We start from the raw sequence: 23,003 nt of genomic DNA, 5'->3' as shown, positions 1-23,003 counted from the left end.
AATTGCTGTCTCATTTTTTTTAAAGTTAAGTTAGGAGTTTTTTTTTTTTTGTTAGCACCACTTTTAATAGAGCTCTTGTGGTGTTATTCCACCCACGGAGAGAAGGATCCATTAGCTGTGTATCTGCCTCTGATCCTAGCTACTTAAAGACCTGACAGTGAGCTCAATCTAATGCATTAGGTCAGCCACTCCACCATTACACCTTAGTACACCCACAGCATGTCATTATCAGGTAATGCATGCAGCTGTGTGTGTGTGTGTGTGTGTGTGTGTGTGTGTGTGTAGTAAATGCCTACAGTACAGTGCCCACTTACAAGCAGAGCAGAACAATTTTGTGCATATCCAGACACATATGCACACACTAAAAAATCAAGCATTTACTGTCATCAACTATGTATTTAGAGCAATTTATAGGATTTATATGGCATCGGTTGCTCATTTCCAAAGCATTTTCTTCATTTCAATCCTCTCAAACATATGAATAATAAACATGATAAAAGCAGGGCGATATATAGATATTTAAGATTTATCATGACATGTTGCACATTCACATTTTGTGGGATGACCACACAACAAACACACATGTTAAATGGAAGAAGGTCCAGGTTGTTGCATGTTTGCTGTCACTGCTGCTACACTGCTGCTCCAACCCAAAGAGGAACAGTTTAGGGAATCTTGTAGCACTATTGCGGGCACTAATGTATCCCACAACTTGTATCCCACTATGCCAAAGACATTCAACTCACCACTTCAAACTCAATCTCAACTAGACTGAACTGATATTTTGTATTGACAAGACCAAGGTGGCCAGAATGACAAGAACCTTGGTGTGACTCTCAACAATCAACTATTGTGCAATGCCCACATGGCAGCCACAACCCGATCCTGCAGGTTTGAATCTACTATTGCATTCATTGTAAATCACTCTGCATAGGAGCTTAGACTGTGGTATGAAAGTAAAGTGAAGATTTAAACAAAATAACAAATTCTATGCAAATGTTTGTAATTAATAGACAAGAATGGCACGTTTAAAAGAGGTGCAAAAGTGCAAAACCCTATTCAATTTCTATGGGCAAAACAATAAATGACATTTTCTGCGGTTGTTTTTTCTGTGTTCTAATAATTTATGTGAAATGTAGATGGTGTTGTTAATTGTCATTAACCTTTTCACGTCTGTCAAACAACTGTGTGATCATAATAATTGAATTATCTGGAAGTTACAAAATGCTAACAAGCTAGCAAACTTACGTTCAAGAGAGGAGTCATTTGACACTTTACACCATATACATTTCACATAAATTATTATTATTAACACAGACAAAGCAACTACAGAAAATTTTGATTTATTGTTTTTCTCATAGCTGCACTTTGTAGGCATGGCCTTTTTTGCTGCATCATCGCCATTCTTATCTAAGCTGGCAATATAACCATTTTGAAACGCAGGTCCTATGTCATTCTTGCATTTCATTGTGCATTGCTCAGCATTTTTTATTAATCGTTGAGATATTTGCTGTCATTTAAGAACTCTTTTGAGAGATTTGAGAGAGAAGATTTGCTCAGTTGCTACTCCTCCATAACTACATAAATTCATGCATTATCATACAGTGTATAATATTATTTTACATAGTAGCGGTTACATTGTAAAATGCATTGCGCACTTTTAACACTCACTTATGCTCACATTCATCCATATAAACATTTACACTCTACTCATACAGCGTATGCATAATTATGTAGAATATAGTAGGAGAAAAGAAGCCTTTCTCATGTAATATGCATAGAGTGTGTGTTAGCAGTGGGAGATGAGTTAATATACTGCTGAAGAGTTGGAGCTTTAGAAGTAAGTGGAATGTGCTATCTTCAAGAGTGGACAGGGTCTTTGTATGCACTTAACACAGGTAGGATTGTGCATGTTGAGTGCACACACATTTTGGACCTTTTGACAGTGTATGGGAGACAGACGACAGAAGAAATTGACTAGAATAAAAGCACAAACGCACACACAGACACAGACGCATGCATGCACACATGCTCAGGCACACACACACACACACACACACACACACACACACACACACACACACACACACACACACACACACACACGCACACACACACACACACTCACACACACACACCATGTGGGTCCTGAAGCAGACAGTGGATCAATGAGGTGCTGAAGTGTGACCCAGGGGAATTCAGCTGCTCCTACTGCAGTTCAACACACACACCCCCTCGCTCTCTCACTCTCTCAATCACAAAAAGTAGACATACTGTGTGTGTGTGTGTGTGTGTGTGTGTGTGTGTGATAGAGAGAGAGAGAGAGAGAGAGAAATTATACTTTAGACATAGATACAGAAAGAAAGGCATATAGTGAGAGAAAGAGAGTGACATATTTCGAGGCAGAGAGAGGTTGGTTGATATACTATGTGTGTGTGTGTGTGTGTGTGTGTGTGTGTGTGTGTGTGTGCCTGTGGGCGGGTGTGTGTGTGCATGTTATGTCTGCGTGAATTTAGTCCAGTCCATTTTTTCAGCTGTGTCTCCAACACACTGTCAACAAAGCGAGAACAAGACAAAGAATGTGTGAAAGAGAGACAGCAAGGATGAGATAGAAACATAAGACACAGAGAGATGTGTGTAGGAGGAATTTGGATTAAGAGTGTGAGAGGAGGCAGGCCTCTTTAGAGACTACGGAGCATGAGGTTAACTCTGCTGTTCTCTTCTATTAAAGCTACACATCCATGACAGATCCCATAGCTCATTGATGTGTACACCTGGAAATTGTGTGTGTGTGTGTGTGTGTGTGTCTGTAGGCTATATGTGTCTCTCTATGTGTGTGCATGCATGTATGTTTATCTATATGTGCCTATATGTGCTCCTTCTGTGGCGTTGTGTGGGAATACGTGAGTATAAGCACAAAGTGGGGTTGACTATGTATATAAATTATTCATATATTTGATTTAATGTGCAGCTCTAATTTATCATGAATATTTTTAATTTCTCATATATATGATAATGGGGATATGTGTTTGCGCAGTAGTACTTGTGTGTCTGTGTGTGATTGTATCTCTGTGCTGAGAGAAACTGGGTGTGGTTGTGATCTGAGCGCTGGCCTGCTACTAGAGGTGCATGGCTGCAGTCACACCTTTAGCACAGAACTTCATCGCTGGGGGAAAAGACATGATAATTAAGATAGTATAGGGATGAGGTGAATCAAATGAGAGGTGGAAGGAGGAAGATGTGAAGAGGAAGAGAAGGATGAAAAAAATAGAGAAGGTAAAATAAGGATGAATAGATGGATATGAAGAGAAAAGAGAATTGTGAAGAGGGGATTAAAGGAATACACAAACATTTAATGTGTTTTGATCAATATGCCATTGTGCAGTAAAACGACTGGTGGCAAACTATCATATAGTATGTTAGTTTGTTATGGTGCCTGCTATGTGTGTATGTATATTGTTGCATTAGAATGTTTCATCATACTATAAAGCAAGGAATCTCTGTCTGTATGTGTGTCCTTCGCGTATCTCGAGAACCGTTCGTCCGATCTACTTCACACTTGGCGGGTGTATTGCTGGGGACCCAAGGATGTGCAGTGTTGAGTGTGAATTTGTTTGGATGAGCGGTTCTCGAGAAAGCTACAAGCAGCAATACCGGAGGCCAAGCAATCGGCCCGTTCCGAACAGGCATGTTTTGAACGGACACTGCACTAGTTATTTTAAAAGCACTATAGCAACACTTAACACTAAACACAGTGAAACTATTCCCACTACTCTACTACTCTACTTCTTGATGTACAACGGTAAAATTATCACAGAAATCATTTGTGAAAAATCTATGTATTCCTTTAAGGAAAGTGAGGGGGAGGAGGGAGTGGTGTAAGAGGGAGGGATGGAAGGATGGCTAGATGAAAGGAGGAGGGCCTGTCAACTTCGCTAATCTCTAGGAGGGGAAACCCCCTGCAGGGAGGAGGAAACTAAATAAAGACGTGTAAATGGGGATTTCACAGCCTGGCAACGAGTCACGGAGCTGCACACACACACACTCGCAGACACACACGCACATAGGTAAATGCAAATGCGTTAGGAAAAAAAATGGATATGCAGGCATGCACATGTGACATACACATATGAGCAGAATTCATAGACATGTGCACATAGACATACAGCATAGAGTACTGCTCTGTATGAGCTGATCTGAGTTACACAGAGTCACCTTGTATTCCCCTCTGTGTCTGCATGTCTCCCAGAGACCCCCGCACAGCTATTGTCATTTTGTACGTGCTAAAAAGATCGAGTGCCAAGGCGTTAAGAGGATGAGCTGGAGAAAGTGTTGCAGAAATAGATGGGTTGTGAAATTGAGAAGGTATTACATTTGAATGTTCTTGTACTCTATTTAACAGTCGAGGGGACCAGTGAGATTTGCTGTTGTTCTTTCATTTGCATTTAATTTCTCTCTTTCGCACCCTTTCGTTCGCTTGCTCACTCATGCTCTCGTCGCTCACTCTCGCACTCTTTTTTTCCCTTTCTCTCTCTCTCTCTCCCCACACTCTTTCCCCTTCTCTCTCTCTCTCTCTCTCTCTCTCTCTCTCTCTCCTCTCTCTCTCTCTCTCTCTCTCTCTCTCTCTCTCTCTCTCTCTCTCTCTCTCTCTCTCTCTCTCTCTCTCTCTCTCTCTCTCTCTCTCTCTCTCTCTCTTCTCTCTCTCTCTCTCATGCACACATTAAAACATGCAGGTAAAACCTTGAAATTAAATTAAAGTTTAACATCATTTAAGAAGTCCTAAACTGCTTAATGCATCTCATTATTTTAACACTGTCAGCATAACAACTCACAGTTCAAACTATTTATCAGCTCTGCTCCAATTGCCAAGGTTCACTCAACATTAAATGCCATTAAGTCTGCACTTAGCAGAGTACCTCAGAGAGCAGGAAGAAAACAAAGGGGGAGAGAGAGTGGAGCAAAGGAGGAAGAGAGACAGTGTGAGGACAAGTGAGAGAAAGGAGGAAGAATGAGTTGAAATAGCGTGTTTGTATGTGTGTGTGTGTGTGTGTGTGTGTGTGTGTGAGAGAGAGAGAGAGAGAGAGAGAGAGAGAGAGAGAGAGAGAGAGAGAGAGAGGACAAAGGGAAAGGGGGAAGGAACAAGGGAGAGGTAGAGTGAGAGTTTTCAGAGAGCTGAGGCATGCGATCTAATGTGCATCTAAGGAAGGCCAAATGCTCATTTTCTGTCTCCCAAAAGAGTCTTACTTAATAAGGTAAGCAGCCAAGTCTTTAAGTAGGAGGTGAATTATCTATTCATCCGCACAGAAGCAAGCTGGCAGACCCTACATCCCCTCTGTTTCTGTGTCAGAGTGTGCATGCACACACACGCACACACACACACACACACACACACACACACACACACACACACACACACACACCGAACCTCGGCCGGTTGTATAATTCATTATGACCCTTCCTATCCTCTCACTAAAGGCCGGCTATCTATGAATAGATGTTTGAGACAAAACAACAAGGTGGCCTAAAGTTGCTCTCCTGCTAGCTACATCTTAGACAGAGGTTCCCAACCTCAGGTCAGGGGGCCACTAAGAGGGCTAAAAACTGCCAGGAGGGGTTGAGTTGGGATGGGGGAGCAAGACCTATGAGACTTTGGAAGGAGGAATTGTCATTAAATCTTGCTTTTGTCGCCTTTTATTGGCCTGAATGGCATGTAATGTGTTCCTGAACATGAAGGCATGATCATTCTGCGGCTAGTTTAGTGAACCAATTTACTCTGGATGCATTACAGTGAGGAACATATCCTTCATCTTCATTTCTTATTTTTTTAATATGGACACGGAACCAACTTTGCACCAGTTACTACTGAAAGCAAGTGTGCTCCTTCCTTTTATTACTACACACAGTGTGACCATGTTGTAACCCCCACAAGCACAACCCACTGCATGTCCAATGTTGAAAATGTGTTTGTGTTCCAAATAAGTGCAATTACATGTTTTATTCAGATGCCAAAATGAATTTTTACAAGGGCTGAATTGAGAGTACACAAAATGCCTCAGCCAACAAGACTATATACAGCATATACTGTATATATTATATTGCTTGTTATCAAACCACCTTAGCCTGATTGTGATTAATCCAGCAAAGGTTTATTGTAAATTCAAGCGTGCGGCCGCAAGCCTAATTTAACTCGCAAGTCATTGTGGGGTTGTGAGAGTGAACGCACGTCACTGTAAAAGCAATCACTTGAGGACAAGCTGAAACATAAGATTACCATTATGATGTACTCTCTCAACTGTCTCTGGACTGTATTCTGGCTGAAATGAGACAGAGGTTGACTGTGAAGGCCTGGTCTTGTTAAGACAGGAGTAAATACATGATTATCTGTCTGGCACTCAAAGCTACAATCCTACTGTGACAATGAAGTCATTTCACATGGACAGCTTGGAACAGAGTGATGTGATGACTGATGAGAAGGACATGTACTGATTACTGAAGGGGAGGCGATGGTTCTGCGCTTCATGGAAAGGATAGGAGAGAAGGAGAGGAGAGGGAGGAGGGAAGAAAGGGAGTAGAGGACAGGAGAGGAAAAGAAGAGAAGAGAAGAGAAGAGAAGAGAAGTGGCTGTGTCATTGCTAATGCAGTGCAGGCCTCCATTGACTGTCTGCCTACTCCCAACACAGACCTGATACTCCCCAAGCTTATAAAGGCCCATGTTTGCTTAGCATGCGCACTTCACTCAATACAGACTTGTGCGTGTGTGTGTGTGTGTGTGTGTGTGCACTCTTGTTGACAGAAGTTGTAAGCCTATTCCGTCAAGGTGACACGAAACCAGTAAACAAAGGCAGGTGGTCAAAGTTTGCCTTGTTTTAAGCCAGTTTGATCAATGCTCTCAAGAGCATTTGATACACAAAGTGAGTCGGTTCCCATTTGTCACTGCATGTACCTCACTGTTCTCGCCGATGTGTGGATGCTAGTGCATTAGTGTGTGTAAGTGTGTGTGCATACACGCATGTGTATGTGTGTATCCTACCTTGCGGACATTGATCCAGTAGCCTATGATGGAGTCTGTAGCCTCAGGATCTCTCTGTGTCCACTGCAGGTTATAGGAATAGTTGTTTGCTTTCAGAATCCGGACGGGGTTGGGTGTGTCAAAGTAGAACTCGGCATTGTAGGGTCGCGCTATGGGATGGAGAGAGAGAGAGAGAGGGAGAGAGAGAGAGAGAGAGAGAGAGAGAGAGAGAGCTCTTGTTAGGAGAATAATGACCTGCTTGATTTACTCTCTGAATTATTTGAATTTGCTGGCCAGGAAACTTGGCTTGAGTTTTTCCTTACTCTAGCCTGGACAAAATGTCATTGATGGATGGTACTGAAGAAGATAACTGCCCCATACTGATTATGAATATTTACAGCCACGAAATTGATCACTCTGTATGAGTCCCTTTAGGACACACTGAGAGAGAGAGAGAGAGAGAGAGAGAGAGAGAGAGAGAGAGAGAGAGAGAGAGAGAGAGAGTGAGAAAGAGAGAGAGAGAGAGAGAGAGAGAGAGACCACAATTTTCCTCACAATCCCATCCATGAGAGTAGCCCTGCACACAACTTTGGGTATTGAAAAAGGCCAGCCGTCCAATATCTTACAGAAAAAAAGAAAAAAAAAAAAGTGCGTAATTTGGCATCAGCTCATTTCTTTTCCCTCACCGGAGACGTTAAATGTGCACGTAGACGTTCCCGCCCCGTTGGTAACTCGGCACTCATAAGAGCCGTTGTTGGTGGGCTCCAGCTTGAATTTCAGCTCCGGGTTCTCCTTCAGGTCCGGCGGGGGCATGCGGACCGGCTCGCCGTTACGGAACCAGCGGATGTTTGTCAGGCGCTGCAGGTTGGAGCGCAGGACCGAACAGCGCAGGGTCACCGTCTGGTAGTTCCTAGAACGCACATCCTGGAAGACCGGGTCCAGTATGGGAGGATCTGTGGAGACAACAGGAATGTTACTGATCTGGGGAGACAACAGGAGACAACACTGGAGGTTTAGCTCTTTTAAAACATTCTATTTTCAGCCATTATTTAGTTAAAAAGACATGCCAATTAATGAGTTGTTTTCTGGAGGGCAGTGGGAAAATCATGTTATAATGACTTTGTATGTATTAATGTATGTACTGTATGAATGTATGTATCATTCTTTCATTCATTTCTAGCCAAAGTCATGCAGTGAAGTGGGAACTGACTGGGAATTGACATCAACGGAAATGTTTGATTCCTCAACTAGGCTACTTATTTGGAATGTTACCTCTTTCTATCCAGCCATGATTTACATATTTCTTGGTCCTGACCAGGGAAAATATAATTGACACTGTTTAAATCGACAGGAGTTTTTATAGTGAAACTTGAGTAGTATCTGCTTTTTGAGTCAGGGGTCACACATATTTATATCACTCATTTGTATCACTCCCCCTGAATGGGCTGGACACTGACTAACAGAGCAAATTTAAATACTTTATCAATCAATTAGTAATAGCATTCACACTTGGTTCACACATGATTGGCACAAAAAGAGATGAAAATCCTTCTGGCTAGACTTTTAAGAAAGGACTAGGACTTAATAGGCTAATTTAATAATCAAAATCAATTAAACACAAAATCTTATCTCCAAAATTAAGGCAGCGGCTGGGAAAGGTTATTTAATTATTAAACCTTTTTCACCCTTTAAACTTTTGGTTTCTGCATTAAATGTTTTTTTTCATTTGATTCATGCATTAGGAGCATAGTCGTGGAAGCAACAGTCAAGGGGAATGATTTAGCTTGGTCTGTTCATTCATATTAACAATAAGTATATGATATATATATTTTATGTACTTTTTAATTAGCTATTTACTTACCAGGCAAATCAAATTATTTCTTAAGTATGAAGATGTCTCCTACTGAACAGTATAATACTGTCCAACTCTTTCTCAGTTGTTTGAATACAATAGGACACATGTGAATTCAAACAGCCAGATTTTTCCTTCCCTGTGGCATCAATAAGGCTTTCCAGACACAAGACTAAAAGTACTGTAGGTGAAAATACCACAATTATCTTTGATGTTTAGGACTTTTGCTATAGTTCTCCATCCCAACCCTCTATCCACCTTTGTACTTAAGAATTCCTGTAACTGTTTCTCATATCTTCATCCATATCCTCATCATCTACGTCCCATTTCCTCTTATCTTTTTTCCTATGCGAGGGTAATTTTCTCCCAGATTGGGAAACATAAGGCCTGACAAATCACCTGACACGGTGAACAAACCTTATTGCCACGAGGGATCAGGCATTTCCACGATGCACAAACTGTTGCTAACCTCTGCTAACCAGCTGTAATTAACCTGTCAGTAGCTATCTGTGGGTCTGTGGTAAATGACTGACTAGCTGCCATTACCCTGGGGTCGGCCGAGACGCAACACAGCCAAATTACTCTGTTGAGAATCACCAGCCAGCTAGTTCACCCCCGGCTAATCATATACTGTAGATAATAGCCAAGATGCTAATGTAGGTAATGCAGCGCTAACGGTGATGAGATCTGGAGTTAAGGCCCCCAGAGGTGAGGCAGCGCGACTGAAGTCCCTTATGAATCAAGTTTATCAGACAGAGATGTGTAATTATGGCCTAATCTATGTTATGCCTGTAATTTAGACACATAGGCCTACAGAATTAGCCAGAGGTAGGAAGAGAGAGAGATACAGAAGAAGAGAGAGACAGAGAAAGATAGACAGAGCAAGAGGCAAGGTGGATAACTGTCCTGGCAGAATTACATTAGTAATCCCAGAGGGAACTGACGCTGATAAGGTAAAAAAGTGAACTTAGGTATGTTACTACGATTTTCCATGATTCCAGTGATTTGAATGATACATTATTATTTCAATGTTCAAACAGCTGACCAGGGAAGTGTGTGGCATCCTGTCCATTGAGTATAGACTACTTACACTGTACATAAGCTGCATAATACTCTTCAAAAAGGAAATAGGTCCAAGTGCCACAATGCTCGCTGCCTTATTTGTTTTCACCCTTTTAACTTGTATGGCTTCCGCATGTTTTCCATTATTAGAAACAATTGTAACCCTACAGCAGACAAGCCATCACACACTGTGTCAAGACTGACTGAATACAAGCTTTCTCAATAATTTCTACCACATTTAAAGTTGTTATGAAAATACATCTAATGATCTCTATGATAGCAGAGCTTTCAGATCTTTTTTTCATATCTTGTCTTTAATCTTTGCAATACAACCTGGTACAGGTGAAATACACACCGCCAAACCAAATCCTTGTTTGGAGTCACAGTTTACCAGTTCTGTGCTTGCACACTCAAGTCAGGGGAACATGAGTAGGCACCTGCATGCTAAAAAGGAGGCTGAGAACTACCATGAAATTTGGCTGCTGAGCTTCCACATTGGCCCTTTTCATTGCTGTTGGCGTCTAGACTCTCAACATTTGTTTTAGACACCACCTCCGCACGGCTTCCTAAACTGTCTCATTTTTAGGGTCTAAATTGTCACTTATTGCTGAGGGCCAACAGGCATCTAAAATATACACCCTTTTGACCTCTTATAACCCCTGTCTGGGTATCTACTGCAGCCACAGCCTTCCATGGTAGAGCTGAGGGATGGGTGAGCAGTCAAGGGTCATACTGTAATCCTTGGGCCTGATTAGTGTATGGTCACATTCCCTGCTGCTGCTCACAGAGACACACACGCATACTGATGGGTATCTGACTTTGGAAACAGGAGGCAAGGGTAAAGAAAAACAGGCAAACCCGAGGAGGATGGAGCTAGAGGGAGAAGGGAGGAAGAGGTGGTGAGCTGGGAAAGGGAGGAAAGCAAGGTGGGTCAGAGAGTGAGAGAGAGAGAGAGAGAGAGAGAGAGAGAGAGAGGAGTGAAGGAACGGTAGATTTACTTTGTGATATTATTTGTTTTCTGATAGAGATTTAATGGACTAGACTGTAAAAGAGGGAAAAACTATGAGAAAGAGAAAAAAACCCAAATGAGTTAAGGTTTGAGAGTGAAAGAAATAATAAGGTGATAGTTGGAGGGCAGACGAAGCAGAGAGCAGTGGAGAGAGTGAGACAGAAGATGAAGATTGAGGACAGGGATGGACGAGAAGTCCCTGGAGAGAAGATGAGGCAAGGTGAGGAAAGAGAAAGAGAGAAAATAAGTGAGTGAGCAGAGAACACAGAGCAGCAGAGAAGAGGTTGATAGCGTGACATATATATCATTTAGTCCATCTGTTCTCTGCGTGTGTATGTGTGCGTGTGTGTGTGTGTGCATGTGTTTACCTGCACCATATGCCTGCATGGGTCTGTGCATGCTGGTATATGTATGTGTTTGTGGGTATTAGCATCTATGTGAGCATGTGTATCTCTGTGTATGCATGCATGTTTGTGTGTGCATATGTGTGTGTGTGTGTGTGTGTAACTGTGAAAGAACACAGGAGGTCATCATCTTGAAAACTGAGAGTGATTATTTAGATGAGTGAAGAAAGCCTTTGACTAAATCAAGGGTTTAATTTATAAATCTGAGAAAAAAAAATTAAATTCTTCACAACACAGTTTAAAAATCATTCTGTCCTAGAAAAAGTTAGTATTTGGTAGACAAAAGTATTTTAAATTACCTTACCCTAACTTTTCTCAGAAATTAGTTGAACTGTCATGTCAACAATTTGTTTATTTTTTTAAGACTAGGTTTCATTTTTTTCAAACAGTGGATATCTCAATGTGTAACCAAACTATTGAAATCCTTATTGTATCCCAGCTCTGCTCTCTTCAGGGCTCACAGCGCCGCACTACAATGTTTCGCGCTCACAAGACCATAATCCATGTAAACACACCATCGCAATCTGTCTTATTGAATGCAGAATGGATTCCATCCTGAAATGCAACACTGACCAAGCCAAACGTTTACAGTACACAAAGGGAAAATCAATTTACATGAGGCTGAGAAAGGGAGGGGACGTGTGGGGGGATGAAGGGAGAGAGAAACTGCACTAAAAGAAGAAGATGACGAAGAAGATAGATGACAGAGAAAGTGTGGTGTGAAAGTGGTGAGAGAGGTCGATGATTGAGTATGGGAGGTGGAGAGAAGGAGAGAATGCAGGATGCAGAAAGAGAAAGACAGGAGAGAGAGAGACAGAGAGAGAGAGAGAGAGAGAGAGAGAGAGGTCCTCTCTCATGGCCAGCAGTTAGCTGATTGATGATGATGAGAATGGCAATGAGGAAGAACAGCCACTTGTCATAGAGAGAAAGACGAGAGTGGGCAAGAAAAGAAGGGACGTGTGGAGGAAAGAGGAAGAGGGAGAGAGAAGAGAAGAGTTTACGTAAGCAGAGGGGGAACGGGGGGGGATCCACTTAATTATAGGGCTGTCATAAAAAATGATAGCATCTATCCCTCACATCGATCAACAGCGCTAAATGGAAGAAGGGAAAACAAACCCGATAAAATAAACAAATAAAGTAAAATGGGACGGGCGGGGAAGAAGGGCAGGGGGGAGAAAGGAGAGTGGAGGAAGGAAGGATGCTGTTCCTTGTCTCCTTTTCCACACATTGTAGTTTTTTTTCTCCCTCTCTCTTTTTCTCATCTTTCTCTCACACTCAACACCTCTCTTTCCCCACTTTCTACCCTCCCATTTCTCTTACTCACTTTTTTTGCTCTCTATCCGAACCTCCCCTCTCTCTACCCTCCCTAACGCCCTCTTTCTCTTTCTAGCTCTCTCTTAACCCCTCTCTCTCTCTCTCTTTCTGTCCTCCCCATCTCCCTCTCTCTCTCTGTCTCTGTCCAGAGTGGGGTGGCCACCTGGTCCATTAATCAGGCTAGGCTAGTGTGGACAACACAGCTCACAGAGTGTTGCCCTTCCGCCCCGCCTACATTAGCAAGCCCTGTAAATTCGCACAGATCTTCTTGAGGAGAAGAGAGGAGAGGAGAGGAGAGGAGAGGAGAGGAGAGGAGAGGAGAGGGGTTAAGAAATAAGTTATTGTTCATCCTGAGGCTAGCACACCGAATATAGCACACTGAAGAAGCTCATGCAGTCCAGTGTTATCCAGCTACTCTGGCCTTGGTAAAAATCTAAGCTCTTCATGTTGCTTAGTGCTCTGGGTACATTTCCCATACACAACGATTTGGCAGGCACTGCTCTGGCCTTGTGTGTGTGTGTGTGTATTTGTGTGTGTGTGTGTGTGTGTGTTTTTGTAAGCCATTACTTGTTTCTGAGGTGTTTTGCTCTTGTATAATGCTCTTGTTTTGTTGTCTGTTCTTGTTTTTCTAATCTCTAGTACATTTCCTTGCTTCAATTAATAGTTGACTCATAATTTGCCCTTGTACAGAGGGCACACCTGCAAGAGAGTGCTGAGAGGGTCACACTGTATTCATAAAGAAATGAATTCCGGTAAACTGAAATTAACTCAAATGAACCGAACACCCTTCAATTGAATGTTTCAGATCCCGATATAGGAAAGTGAAAACAACACGGTTGAGAGCGTACATTAGTGAGTCATCTTTATACCTGTCTTCAGCCACAACTCTGCTTATTTTTGAGCAGTACTGTCAGGTGGGAAAGGCCCGAGAAGGCATAGAAAAATAACAGGCATATTTCCTTAATTTACTTCAAGTGGAGATGGTAGTTGTTTTTCCTGGGGGAAAAGGATAACAAAAGACAGGAATATGCTGAGATCTACACCATATGGCGTGGCTCTCTAGACAGTCCTGCCTTCTCTAAAAGCCTATCCTACCCATTTCTGAATGCTCATCTTCCTGCAGTTATATAATGGAGACCCTGAAGTGGAATGCTCACAAAGACCAACAAGGAACCAAGGGAGGGAAAGTGCAAGGGAGGGAAAGAGGAAGGGAGGGAGGGAGGTAGGGAGGGAAAGTGGGAAGGGGTAGATGTATAGGAAACCTTTGCAAAACGCTAAAGGGGTCTGTGCCCATTTCGTCTGTCTCTCCCTCTTCACACTACCATCTATTTGCTCATTGTTCTGTAGGCATGTTTTTGAGCAGGTTATGTTGTGTATACCTGGGAAGGTCATGTCATTAATTGAGGGTGGAGCACAGAAAAAGTGCAGCGCTTTAATGGATTTAAAGTAGTCGCATAGCAACAAAGTAAGGCTTGTGCTAGCCAGTTATTGCTTACAGAGGAACACACACAGGTGCCATTAGGAAGAATGGTGCTTGAAAATTGAACCTCGGTCACATGAAGAGCTTTTTACTTTAATTGCAAATGATGGCTTTAAGACTTTCCCGGTCGTTTATTGGCTGAGTGAGTTTCATCAATCCGGGTGCCATAAAACCTATTCAAAGGCCATGGAGTAATTTTAAAAACGCATGCTTGTCAATCATGAAATAAGGCTGCATTGCTTAATTCATGAAGAGCTGACATTTTGGAAGCGTGAGGTGTTGTACTGACTATAACAGGATTTCCTCAGTGGGAGTGAAGACTATAGTGGCCGACTTTTTAATGTTTCTAAATTTTTTAGGAACAATAATGTTGATATTAATAATGATGTCTGTGTTTGTATAGTGTGAAAGCATAAAGATAAAATGACTCATAGCAATATAGAAACAACAATAAGAATCATGAGATAAAAAAAATTAAAAACTGAAAAAATAGCAAATAGCAAACACTCAAACTTAAAGGATAGAACTATGGACCTAAAGAAAAGGAGGAGGAGGAGAACAAGGGAGATAATTAAATATTAAAGACTAATTGTGAACAGCTGAGTTTTGAGAGCTTTTTTGAAGGTGGACAGTCTCTGATCCACACTCACACTGCACGTTGAGTTGAACCTGTGCTTCGCGGCGTTTGATGTTGAGGCCATTGTATGGAGCGGTCTGGCACCGGTACGCCCCCATCATGTCCCGGCTCACGTTGGTCAGCCTCAAGCGGCCGTCCCGCGTCTCCACCACAGGCTTCCCCGATGGCATCAGCAGGTCCTTGTCCATCCGTGACCACAGGACAGGCGGGCGTGGCTTACCATCTACCACCAGGCACACCAGTTCGGTGGTGCCTCCCTCACGCACGCTGACCGCCTGCCCCCCCGCCGGGACCGCCAGCACCGGGGGAGTGACTGCAGTGAGAGAGGGAATAGATTAGGGGGGAGAGAGGGAGAGGAGGAGGAGAGGGAGGAAGAGAAAGGGATAGCAGACAAAGTTTTGATTTTAAATTAATTTACTTTCACATAAATAACATCTATACTTGCATAGTACGAAAAAGCCAATTGAAGCCAAAGGGACAACTGGTATGGCTGACTTGTAAAAAAAGATAATTATTATGAGATAGTATTAATAATACAATTTCCGAATAATATTATTAATAACATATTAGAGGGTAAGATGAATCAATGAAGCATATAGTTTCTGAAATAAATTGGTGTAGGCAGATGAATATGTACTTAATAGATCCCTAATGGGCAATCAGGATATGCAGAAATGTATTAAATAATACACAAACAAACAATTAACAGTTAAGACACAAATACAATAAGCATTATTTTGAATGCAAACTCTAGTACAACATAATTTGAAGGAAAAAGATGCAAGGCATTGAGCAAGGCTGGTCAAAAGCCAAAGGAAGAGAGCCAATAGAGAGGGGCAGAGGAGGAAAAAAAGAGGGGGAAAAAGGTAAAGAGAGAGGGATTGGAGGCAGGAGAGGAAGGGAGAGGAAGAAAAATGGGTGCGAGAAAAATGTGAGGGGAGAGGAGAAAATTTGAGGTGGATGGAACAAGGGAGGAAGATGTGACAGAAAGGAGATAATGGAAGAAAAATAAAATGACAGATGGTGTGAAAGGAGAAATTGGGCAAGGTGTGGGAGAGAGATGGAGGCAAGAGGGGAAGGAAAAGGTGAAAAAGATGCTGACATTTACAAGGGCAATTTTATTGGACACTAACATGGTTACCATGCAACATGGGAAACGTAAAACCGATAACTGTTCAGTGGTAAGTGCTATTATTAAGGTTAAACACATGTGAGAACACACACACATGAAGATATACAGACACATAGTATATGCACCCTTATAATACTCTGGGGAGTAAAAAAAACAGAGAGAGGGGGGGGGGGGATAGAGGGAGGGGTAAAGCAACACAAATGCAGACAAATACAGAAAACAGACTTAATCTGGGAGAGATGGGGCGAGACTGTGTGACAGACAACAGCAAGACCACAGACAGACGAGCAAATCAATTAGAAGGCAGAACTCTGTGGCCCAAATGAGCAAGAGTACAACAAGTGAACGATGAAATGGGAGAAGAGGAGAAGTAACAGATGTCTGTCCCGGGGAAATGAGAAGAGAGATCACAGGACTAGAGGAGACATGAGGACCAAACTTCTACCCTTATTAGGGAGTGTGTGTGCGCATGTGTGTGTGTGGATGCTTGTAACAGCTTAAACCTGCAATAAGCGATATCAGACCTTATAACCAATCCTGAAACAAACGTGTGCTATTAGGAGATTTCATTGAGATATAATGATATAAACCAATATCCATACAGCACCCAGCTGTGTTGCTGTTTTCACCTCTTTTCTAAAGCTTTTCATTTTTAAAAACTAGCTTGTCTCCTCCCTCGCTGTTTAAAAGCGGCTTTCACCCCTCCCATTCCTGAAAAATTTCTCGGAATGGCGGACTCAATGAAGCGAGCGAGTAAACTTGGTAAACTAGTAAACTCACTACCTCCCTCTTCACTTGTCACTGTATGACATGTAACCTTCAGTGGGAGAAAAATCTGGCAAAGCGACACTGGTAACTGGTAAGACTTCTCCACAGGTACGTTTAGCTTAGCATTTATGCACAATGCTTTGCAATGTTTGTCCTTGGATGGCCACCGTAGTGCCGTGGGTTTACTGTGTGTTATTTACAAATGTGTTTTGCAGTTTCTGTCACCCTCTAGTGGTCAGAAAATGTTGCTTATTGCAGCTTTAACAAATGAAAGAAACTTTGATGGGAAAGAAAGAAAGGAGGACTGAACTTTCCTGGGCTAGGTTTCCCAAAAGCGTCTTGACAATAACTGTGTGTTAAATAATAACTGTGTGTTGAACAATGAGTTGCCAGTCTATGACTTCACACAAGTCACATTTGTTTCCTCATCTGATAGCAAGGTACAGTATAGTTGGCCCCAGCTAAACTTTTGAGTGACGCTACTGATCAGCAATTTGCATACGTTTTATATCCCATTGATCCTTTGGTTTTGTGATTGCTAGCAGTCTGATTGCAGAGAAAATGTATGGATCCACCAGAGGTATTTTTGTTTCTTTTTCTGAGTTAGCTGGCTCCATTGCAGCTGAGAGGCACTTAGAAACTCATGGAAACTTGAGTATGAAAAAAAAAAAATCTCACCACTGTTCTGAGAGATGTTGACATCCACACGCAGCTCTGGCACCCTGCTGTTCGGGAAGTTGGCCACGCAGCTGTAGGTGGCCAAGTCTCTGAACTTCATGTCCACAATCTCCAAACTGCTGGTGCCGGGCGCCATGTCCGGGTCGCTCCGCAGCAAGATCAGGCTCTCGGAGTTGTAGACGGAGGCGCCGTTCTTGAACCAGGTGTAGTTGACCTTGTCCTGCGGGGTGGCGTCCACGTGGCAGGACAGCTTGAGGTCGCGACCCATCTGGATGCTCTCACTGTCCTTGTTGGAGTCTGGTGTAATCTGGAACGTCAGGTTGCTCATCGCTGCATGCGGAGGCGGAGGGGTCAAGGGAGAGAGAGAAGAAAGAGATGGCGGTTAAACGAGATGGTAAAGGGTGAAGGGGTGGCAGCGGTGGTGAGGGGAAGTTTAAAATTAAAGGAAGAATGGGAGATAGGGCAAGGGAGATAGAAAAAGAGACAAGTGTAAGACAGGATGTAAAGAGAAAAAGAAGGAATTGATATAATAGTGTGGATGAGTAACACCAGCAGAATGAGGCAGAATGAAGGGGCAAGGAAAATGTATAGAGAAAGGGTGGAGGAGAGAGAAGGGGATCAATACAGAAGATTGGATGAGTGAGAGATGTAGGGGGTGAGACATAAAGAAAGGGTAGCAGGAGAGTGAGAAACCAAAAGAAGCAAGACATTGAAGAAGAAAGAGGAAGAGGGAGAAGAAAATGGTGATATTGTGAAGAAGGGAGAGAAAAAAGCAGCAAGGAACACAGTAAAATAACAGAGGGATAGGGAAGAGGGGGAAAACAAAATCAAGGACACAGAGTAACTCTTACGCTGTCACATTTAATTTACAGTTTCAAAGGCTGCGTTTCCCCAACAGACTTCCCCGCTGAATACAAAGCAACCCTCTCTATCCCCACTAAGGGGAGAGACAGGCGGTGAGGAGGAGAGGAGGGCTTGATTTAAACTGCTTCCGAGCTTGTTAACTAGCTGCTTGGGTGGAGCTGGGAATGTTTAGTAATGACCATATGGTTAACATGATGCCGCAACTTTACCTGGCAAGTGTGGAGACAGAGCTGTGTGTGTGTGTGTGTGTGTGTATGTGTGTGTGTGTGTGTGTGTGTGCATGCACACTCTGACACAGAAACAGAGGGGATGTAGGGTCTGGCATGTGTGTGTGTGTATGTGCAACTATGTCACTTGCATGAGTGCTTGTGTGTACCTATGGACCTTCATGTGTGCACGCTCACCGAATGTGTATGTGTGTGTGTGTGTGTGTGTGTGTGTGTGCACGTGTGTGTGTGCACGTGCATCTGTGTGTGTATGTGTGTGTGTTTGTGATTATCTATTTGCCTGCCTCGGTGTGTATATGTGTGTGGGAGTGTGTGTGTGTGTGTGTGTGTGTGTGTGTGTGTGTGTGTCTCATCCACCCTCTTGCCACCTGTGCTGGTGTGACGATGCGTTCAGGCCCATTAAGCTAACAGGAGAAACCCATCCAGCATACGTTCTCTACAGTGTTAACTAACAGAAGAGAGTGTCGCTAATTGCTTCCACTCCGGTCTAACTAATTGGAGTGAATAAAGATGATTAAAGGGGCTAAAAATAGCCGGAGGGAGGGAGAATGGAAGGCTTTTGTTTTAACAGCAGGGGAATTAGAGAGGAGCGCTACTTAACCCTCCTATTCTGACAAGATTCACATCAGCCCTCGTTAATGATGGATCAACCGCTCGCGTGTCACACGTGTGCATGAATGTACATACACATACACATACACATACACATACACATACACATACACATACTGTAGACACACACTATAGGGCATGCACACACACATACACGCACGCATACACATGCACAAGATGCATATACACACATACACACACACACACACACACATTCGAATGCTCAAATACACACATTCACAAGCACAATCATACACACTAAGCAGCGCGCAAGCCTAATAAAGATAATTCGCATAATTGCACAATTTGCATCTTCATCTGTATCTATTCAATAAGGGAAATTTCAGCTTTCAGCATTTGATTGAAGCGGGTGTGAAGTGACAAAACCTATACGTGTATATATATATATATATATATATATAATATGTACGTATATGTATTTGTTTTATTGAATGCTAATGATGATATTCAGGTGGAGTTATTGTTTGTTACAAATCCATAATTCCTGTGTGATACTTAGAATCTGGACACACCTCCGAAACCTTTTTACAGATTATGAACCCCAACAGGATTATTCAGTCCTAAACTTGTTTTACTTGTGAATGTCTATCTGCTTTTACAATATATTGTTTGTTTGCTTATTAGTCCAAAGTACATATACATAGGTAACAAAGTCAATAATATAACTGCAGTTATGCCAAGTTTATGCATTTTATGTGTCATATGATTTCACTACCAGATAATGTATTTTTCATCGTTATATATGCATGAAAAATTGATACAAACTACACAGGTGCACCCATTCCACCCCAATACCCCAATACATCTCTGGAAATCTTCTGGAAACAAACCCACACGCTACTTACTCCTGACAACGAGGTTGACGTTCCTGCGGGCCGGGTTGCCCACATTGTTGACGGCGGTGCAGTTGTAGAAGCCGGCGTCAGTGGGCGTGACGGCCCGCAGTATCAGGGAGCCCCCTCGCACCAGGGCGCTGAGGGGGAGGGGCCCGGGGTATCGCGACCACGTCACGGTGGGCGGGGGGAAGCCGGCGGTCACCTCGCAGGTCAGGGTCACGTCCCACCCGGGGTCCACCACCAGAGTCTCATTGACCGACAGCCGGAGCGCGGGGGGAGCTGGGGGGCACAGAGGAGGGAGAGAGGAGCAGATCAGTGTCTCTGTGGCTCCATGGAGCACAGCTGCATCCTATAACCTGCGTGATTCTCCACTGCACTAGAAAATCGGATAAACCAGTGGTTCTCAATCCTGGTGCTTGAGTAGCAGAGCCATGCTGGTTTTCTATCCTACCAGTTAGTTAATTGCATTCACCTGGCAATCCCAGGTGTAAGTCAGTCCCTGATTAGCAGGGCTCTTGTACTCGAGGACCGGATTGAGAACCACTGGTATAAATGCATCTTGATCTGTAATGAACTCCTAAATAGCCCTCAGTAGCACTTATGGCATGGTATGTTGAAATGAGCCTCTGGCAAAGTCAATATCATTTCAGGGAGCTGGGTTACAGCTCTGTATGGAGTCCGACGACGGGTAAACCTGAACGCTAACAGGCAAGTACCTGACCTACAACCAAATCAGTACACAGAAGTTTTTCATTTATTGTGCTGACCACAAATATAATGAAGCCTGATGTACTGTGTGTGTGTGTTTGTGTGTGTGTGTGTGTGTTTGTGTTTGTTTTTACCTGCCTATGTGAGCATGTGTGCCTGTGAGCCTGTGTGCATGCATGCGTGGGTGTTTGTATGCCCATCCATTTTTCAGTGCAGACTAATCACCAAACCAAAGCTAATTCATTTCCCTGTTCCCCTTCCTCCCGTATCGTCCATCGTTTCTTCCAACGCCATTGCGTCCAGAGATATTTCCTATGACTAAGTGACCTAACAGGAAAAGTACAGGATGACCCAAAATACAAGTGCGGAGGGGAAAGGAAAAAAAAAATCCTTTTCCAGACAGAGATCGATTGGAGCTCAGCAGTTTCAAAATACAAAAAAGGGCAGAGCGGTGGGAGAGAGGGGCACAGACTACACAGTACAGTACCGAACAGCTCAAGAGGAAGGAGAGAATAAAAGACAGGACTGAAGCGGGAGAGGGGGAAAGGGCAAAAAGAAAAAGCGGACATTAATCATCTAAGTGGAGGCTGGGAAGGAGGAAGGGAACACACATACGCACATCCACAGTGACAGCGAAACCAGCATGTGCACACACACTGACATGGACATTTGCATATATGTATGATTGGCATATAGAGGTATAGAGATGAGAATCACTTGAAATAGATGAATATACTCAAAATCAAACTATGGTTCTTCAGTGGTTACTCTGGCCATAATGATTGGGACCTTTTTTGGAAAAACAGGTTCTGTATGTCATCAAAACATTGCATTATATATTACCATAAACAGATTTATAGCATCAAATAAGATAAGAAATAATCAAATCAAATAAGAATAAATCATCAAATAATCATCAAATAATAATAATAATCGTATAATAATAATATAATAATATAATATATAATAATATATAATAATATATATTAATATATTAATTATATATTAATATATAATATAATATATTAATATATATTCATTATATATCAATATATAATATTAATATAACATATTGTATATGATATGATATGATATGATATGATGATTATAATATATATATTATAATAATATAATATATAATATAATAATAATCTTATTATTAAATAATAATAATAATAATAATAACAAGAAGAAGAAGAAGAAGAAGAAGAAGAAAAATGATAATCATCAAATAAATCGTCAAATAAGAATAAAATGATCATGGACAAAACCGAACTGTTTTGTGGTGTTATTACCTAAAATGTAAATGTAATTCTATGTGCTTTTCAATGCATTCAAAATGCTCCAGTTAACATGAAATAGGTAGCAACTCTGTTCTATCTGTAACCTACTATTGTAATAGGTTTGTGCATATCTTGCCCCAGGAGGTAAATGGGGTGACAGGAGGGTAATGTCTAGAGAAATGAGCTTGTGACCAAAAATTCACCTGTTTGAATCCCTGGAGTGGCTCGAAAAATCTGGTTGGTGGAGTGAAATGGAAATGCTTCCCCCTCCCTCATCAACTACAATAAAAAAAAAATGTTAACCTCTCCCTGTAACTATTTGCCCAGGTCATAGCAGTAAATAAGACTGATGTAATTATCATTTCACCTGGTTAAAGTGTGCTCAGTCAACTTGCCTGGTTAATTTCCGAATGTATTTTTCACCAACTTGCCATGTTATATAAGATAATGAGTTTTGTCACTCTTCAAAGGCAAGGTACAAGATATCATGCAGCAGGCGTCAACTCTGTTCTATCTATAGCCCGCGGTTGCTGGATATGTTTCAGTTAGAATAAGGAGCCATAATGACACATCACTCTTGGAGAAACTGTTTACAGACCAAATTTGTTTCCAGGGTCATTCTAGAGGTAAAGGTTAAACCAATTAAAATCCCACAGCATTACCTCTTCTAAAGTTGTTGAGCTTGGCAAGTGAAGCCGTTGCAGTAATTTTCACAGTGATTCTGTATATTAATTAATTTGTTTGATATATGTTCCTTGTTTGGATGCTGTTTCTCTTCTGGCACAAATGCTAAAAAAGTCACACACAAACACACATGCACGCACACACACACACACACACACACACACACACACACACACACACACACACATACACACAATAATGAGTTACAAAACATCTATTTTGCCTGCCAATGTGAATTCATTCCAATTCAGCGGATGAAGAAAGATGAAAGAGGCTTACACTCTCCAGTAGGTTTGGCTTGCTTCTTATAGTAAATAAACAAATCTAACCTCAGAGTCACACTCAAACTAACCTAACCTGAGTAATGAATTACTTGCAGCAATATTTGCCTTCAGTGAACTTGTTTTCAGAGCATAAAATGTT

The 23,003-nt window shown here is 42.1% G+C and overlaps 1 protein-coding gene across 1 annotated transcript in view; it reads right to left on the bottom strand.

The window, feature by feature from the left end:
- Positions 1 to 23,003, bottom strand: part of LOC139658437 (MAM domain-containing glycosylphosphatidylinositol anchor protein 1) — a gene marked incomplete at its 3' end in the record, with an annotated part of 55,314 nt that overhangs the window by 11,165 nt on the left and 21,146 nt on the right. The window contains exons 5-9 of the mRNA XM_071536569.1: positions 19,915 to 20,184; positions 17,346 to 17,675; positions 14,781 to 15,080; positions 7,696 to 7,962; positions 7,031 to 7,179 (exon numbers count right to left, since the gene is read on the bottom strand). Of these exons, the coding sequence (XP_071392670.1) occupies positions 7,031 to 7,179; positions 7,696 to 7,962; positions 14,781 to 15,080; positions 17,346 to 17,675; positions 19,915 to 20,184 (1,316 nt within the window). The remainder of the gene's footprint in view (positions 1 to 7,030; positions 7,180 to 7,695; positions 7,963 to 14,780; positions 15,081 to 17,345; positions 17,676 to 19,914; positions 20,185 to 23,003) is intronic.

The sequence above is a fragment of the Centroberyx affinis genome, unplaced genomic scaffold (assembly GCF_046629955.1).
Source record: "Centroberyx affinis isolate AG114_WGS23_722 - 3 ecotype Tasmania unplaced genomic scaffold, CSIRO-AGI_Caff_v1 ptg002906l_1, whole genome shotgun sequence".
Taxonomy (NCBI): Eukaryota; Metazoa; Chordata; class Actinopteri; order Beryciformes; family Berycidae; genus Centroberyx; species Centroberyx affinis.
The sequence above is the reverse complement of the archived record's forward strand: the minus strand, read 5'-3'. Positions and strand labels throughout refer to the sequence as shown.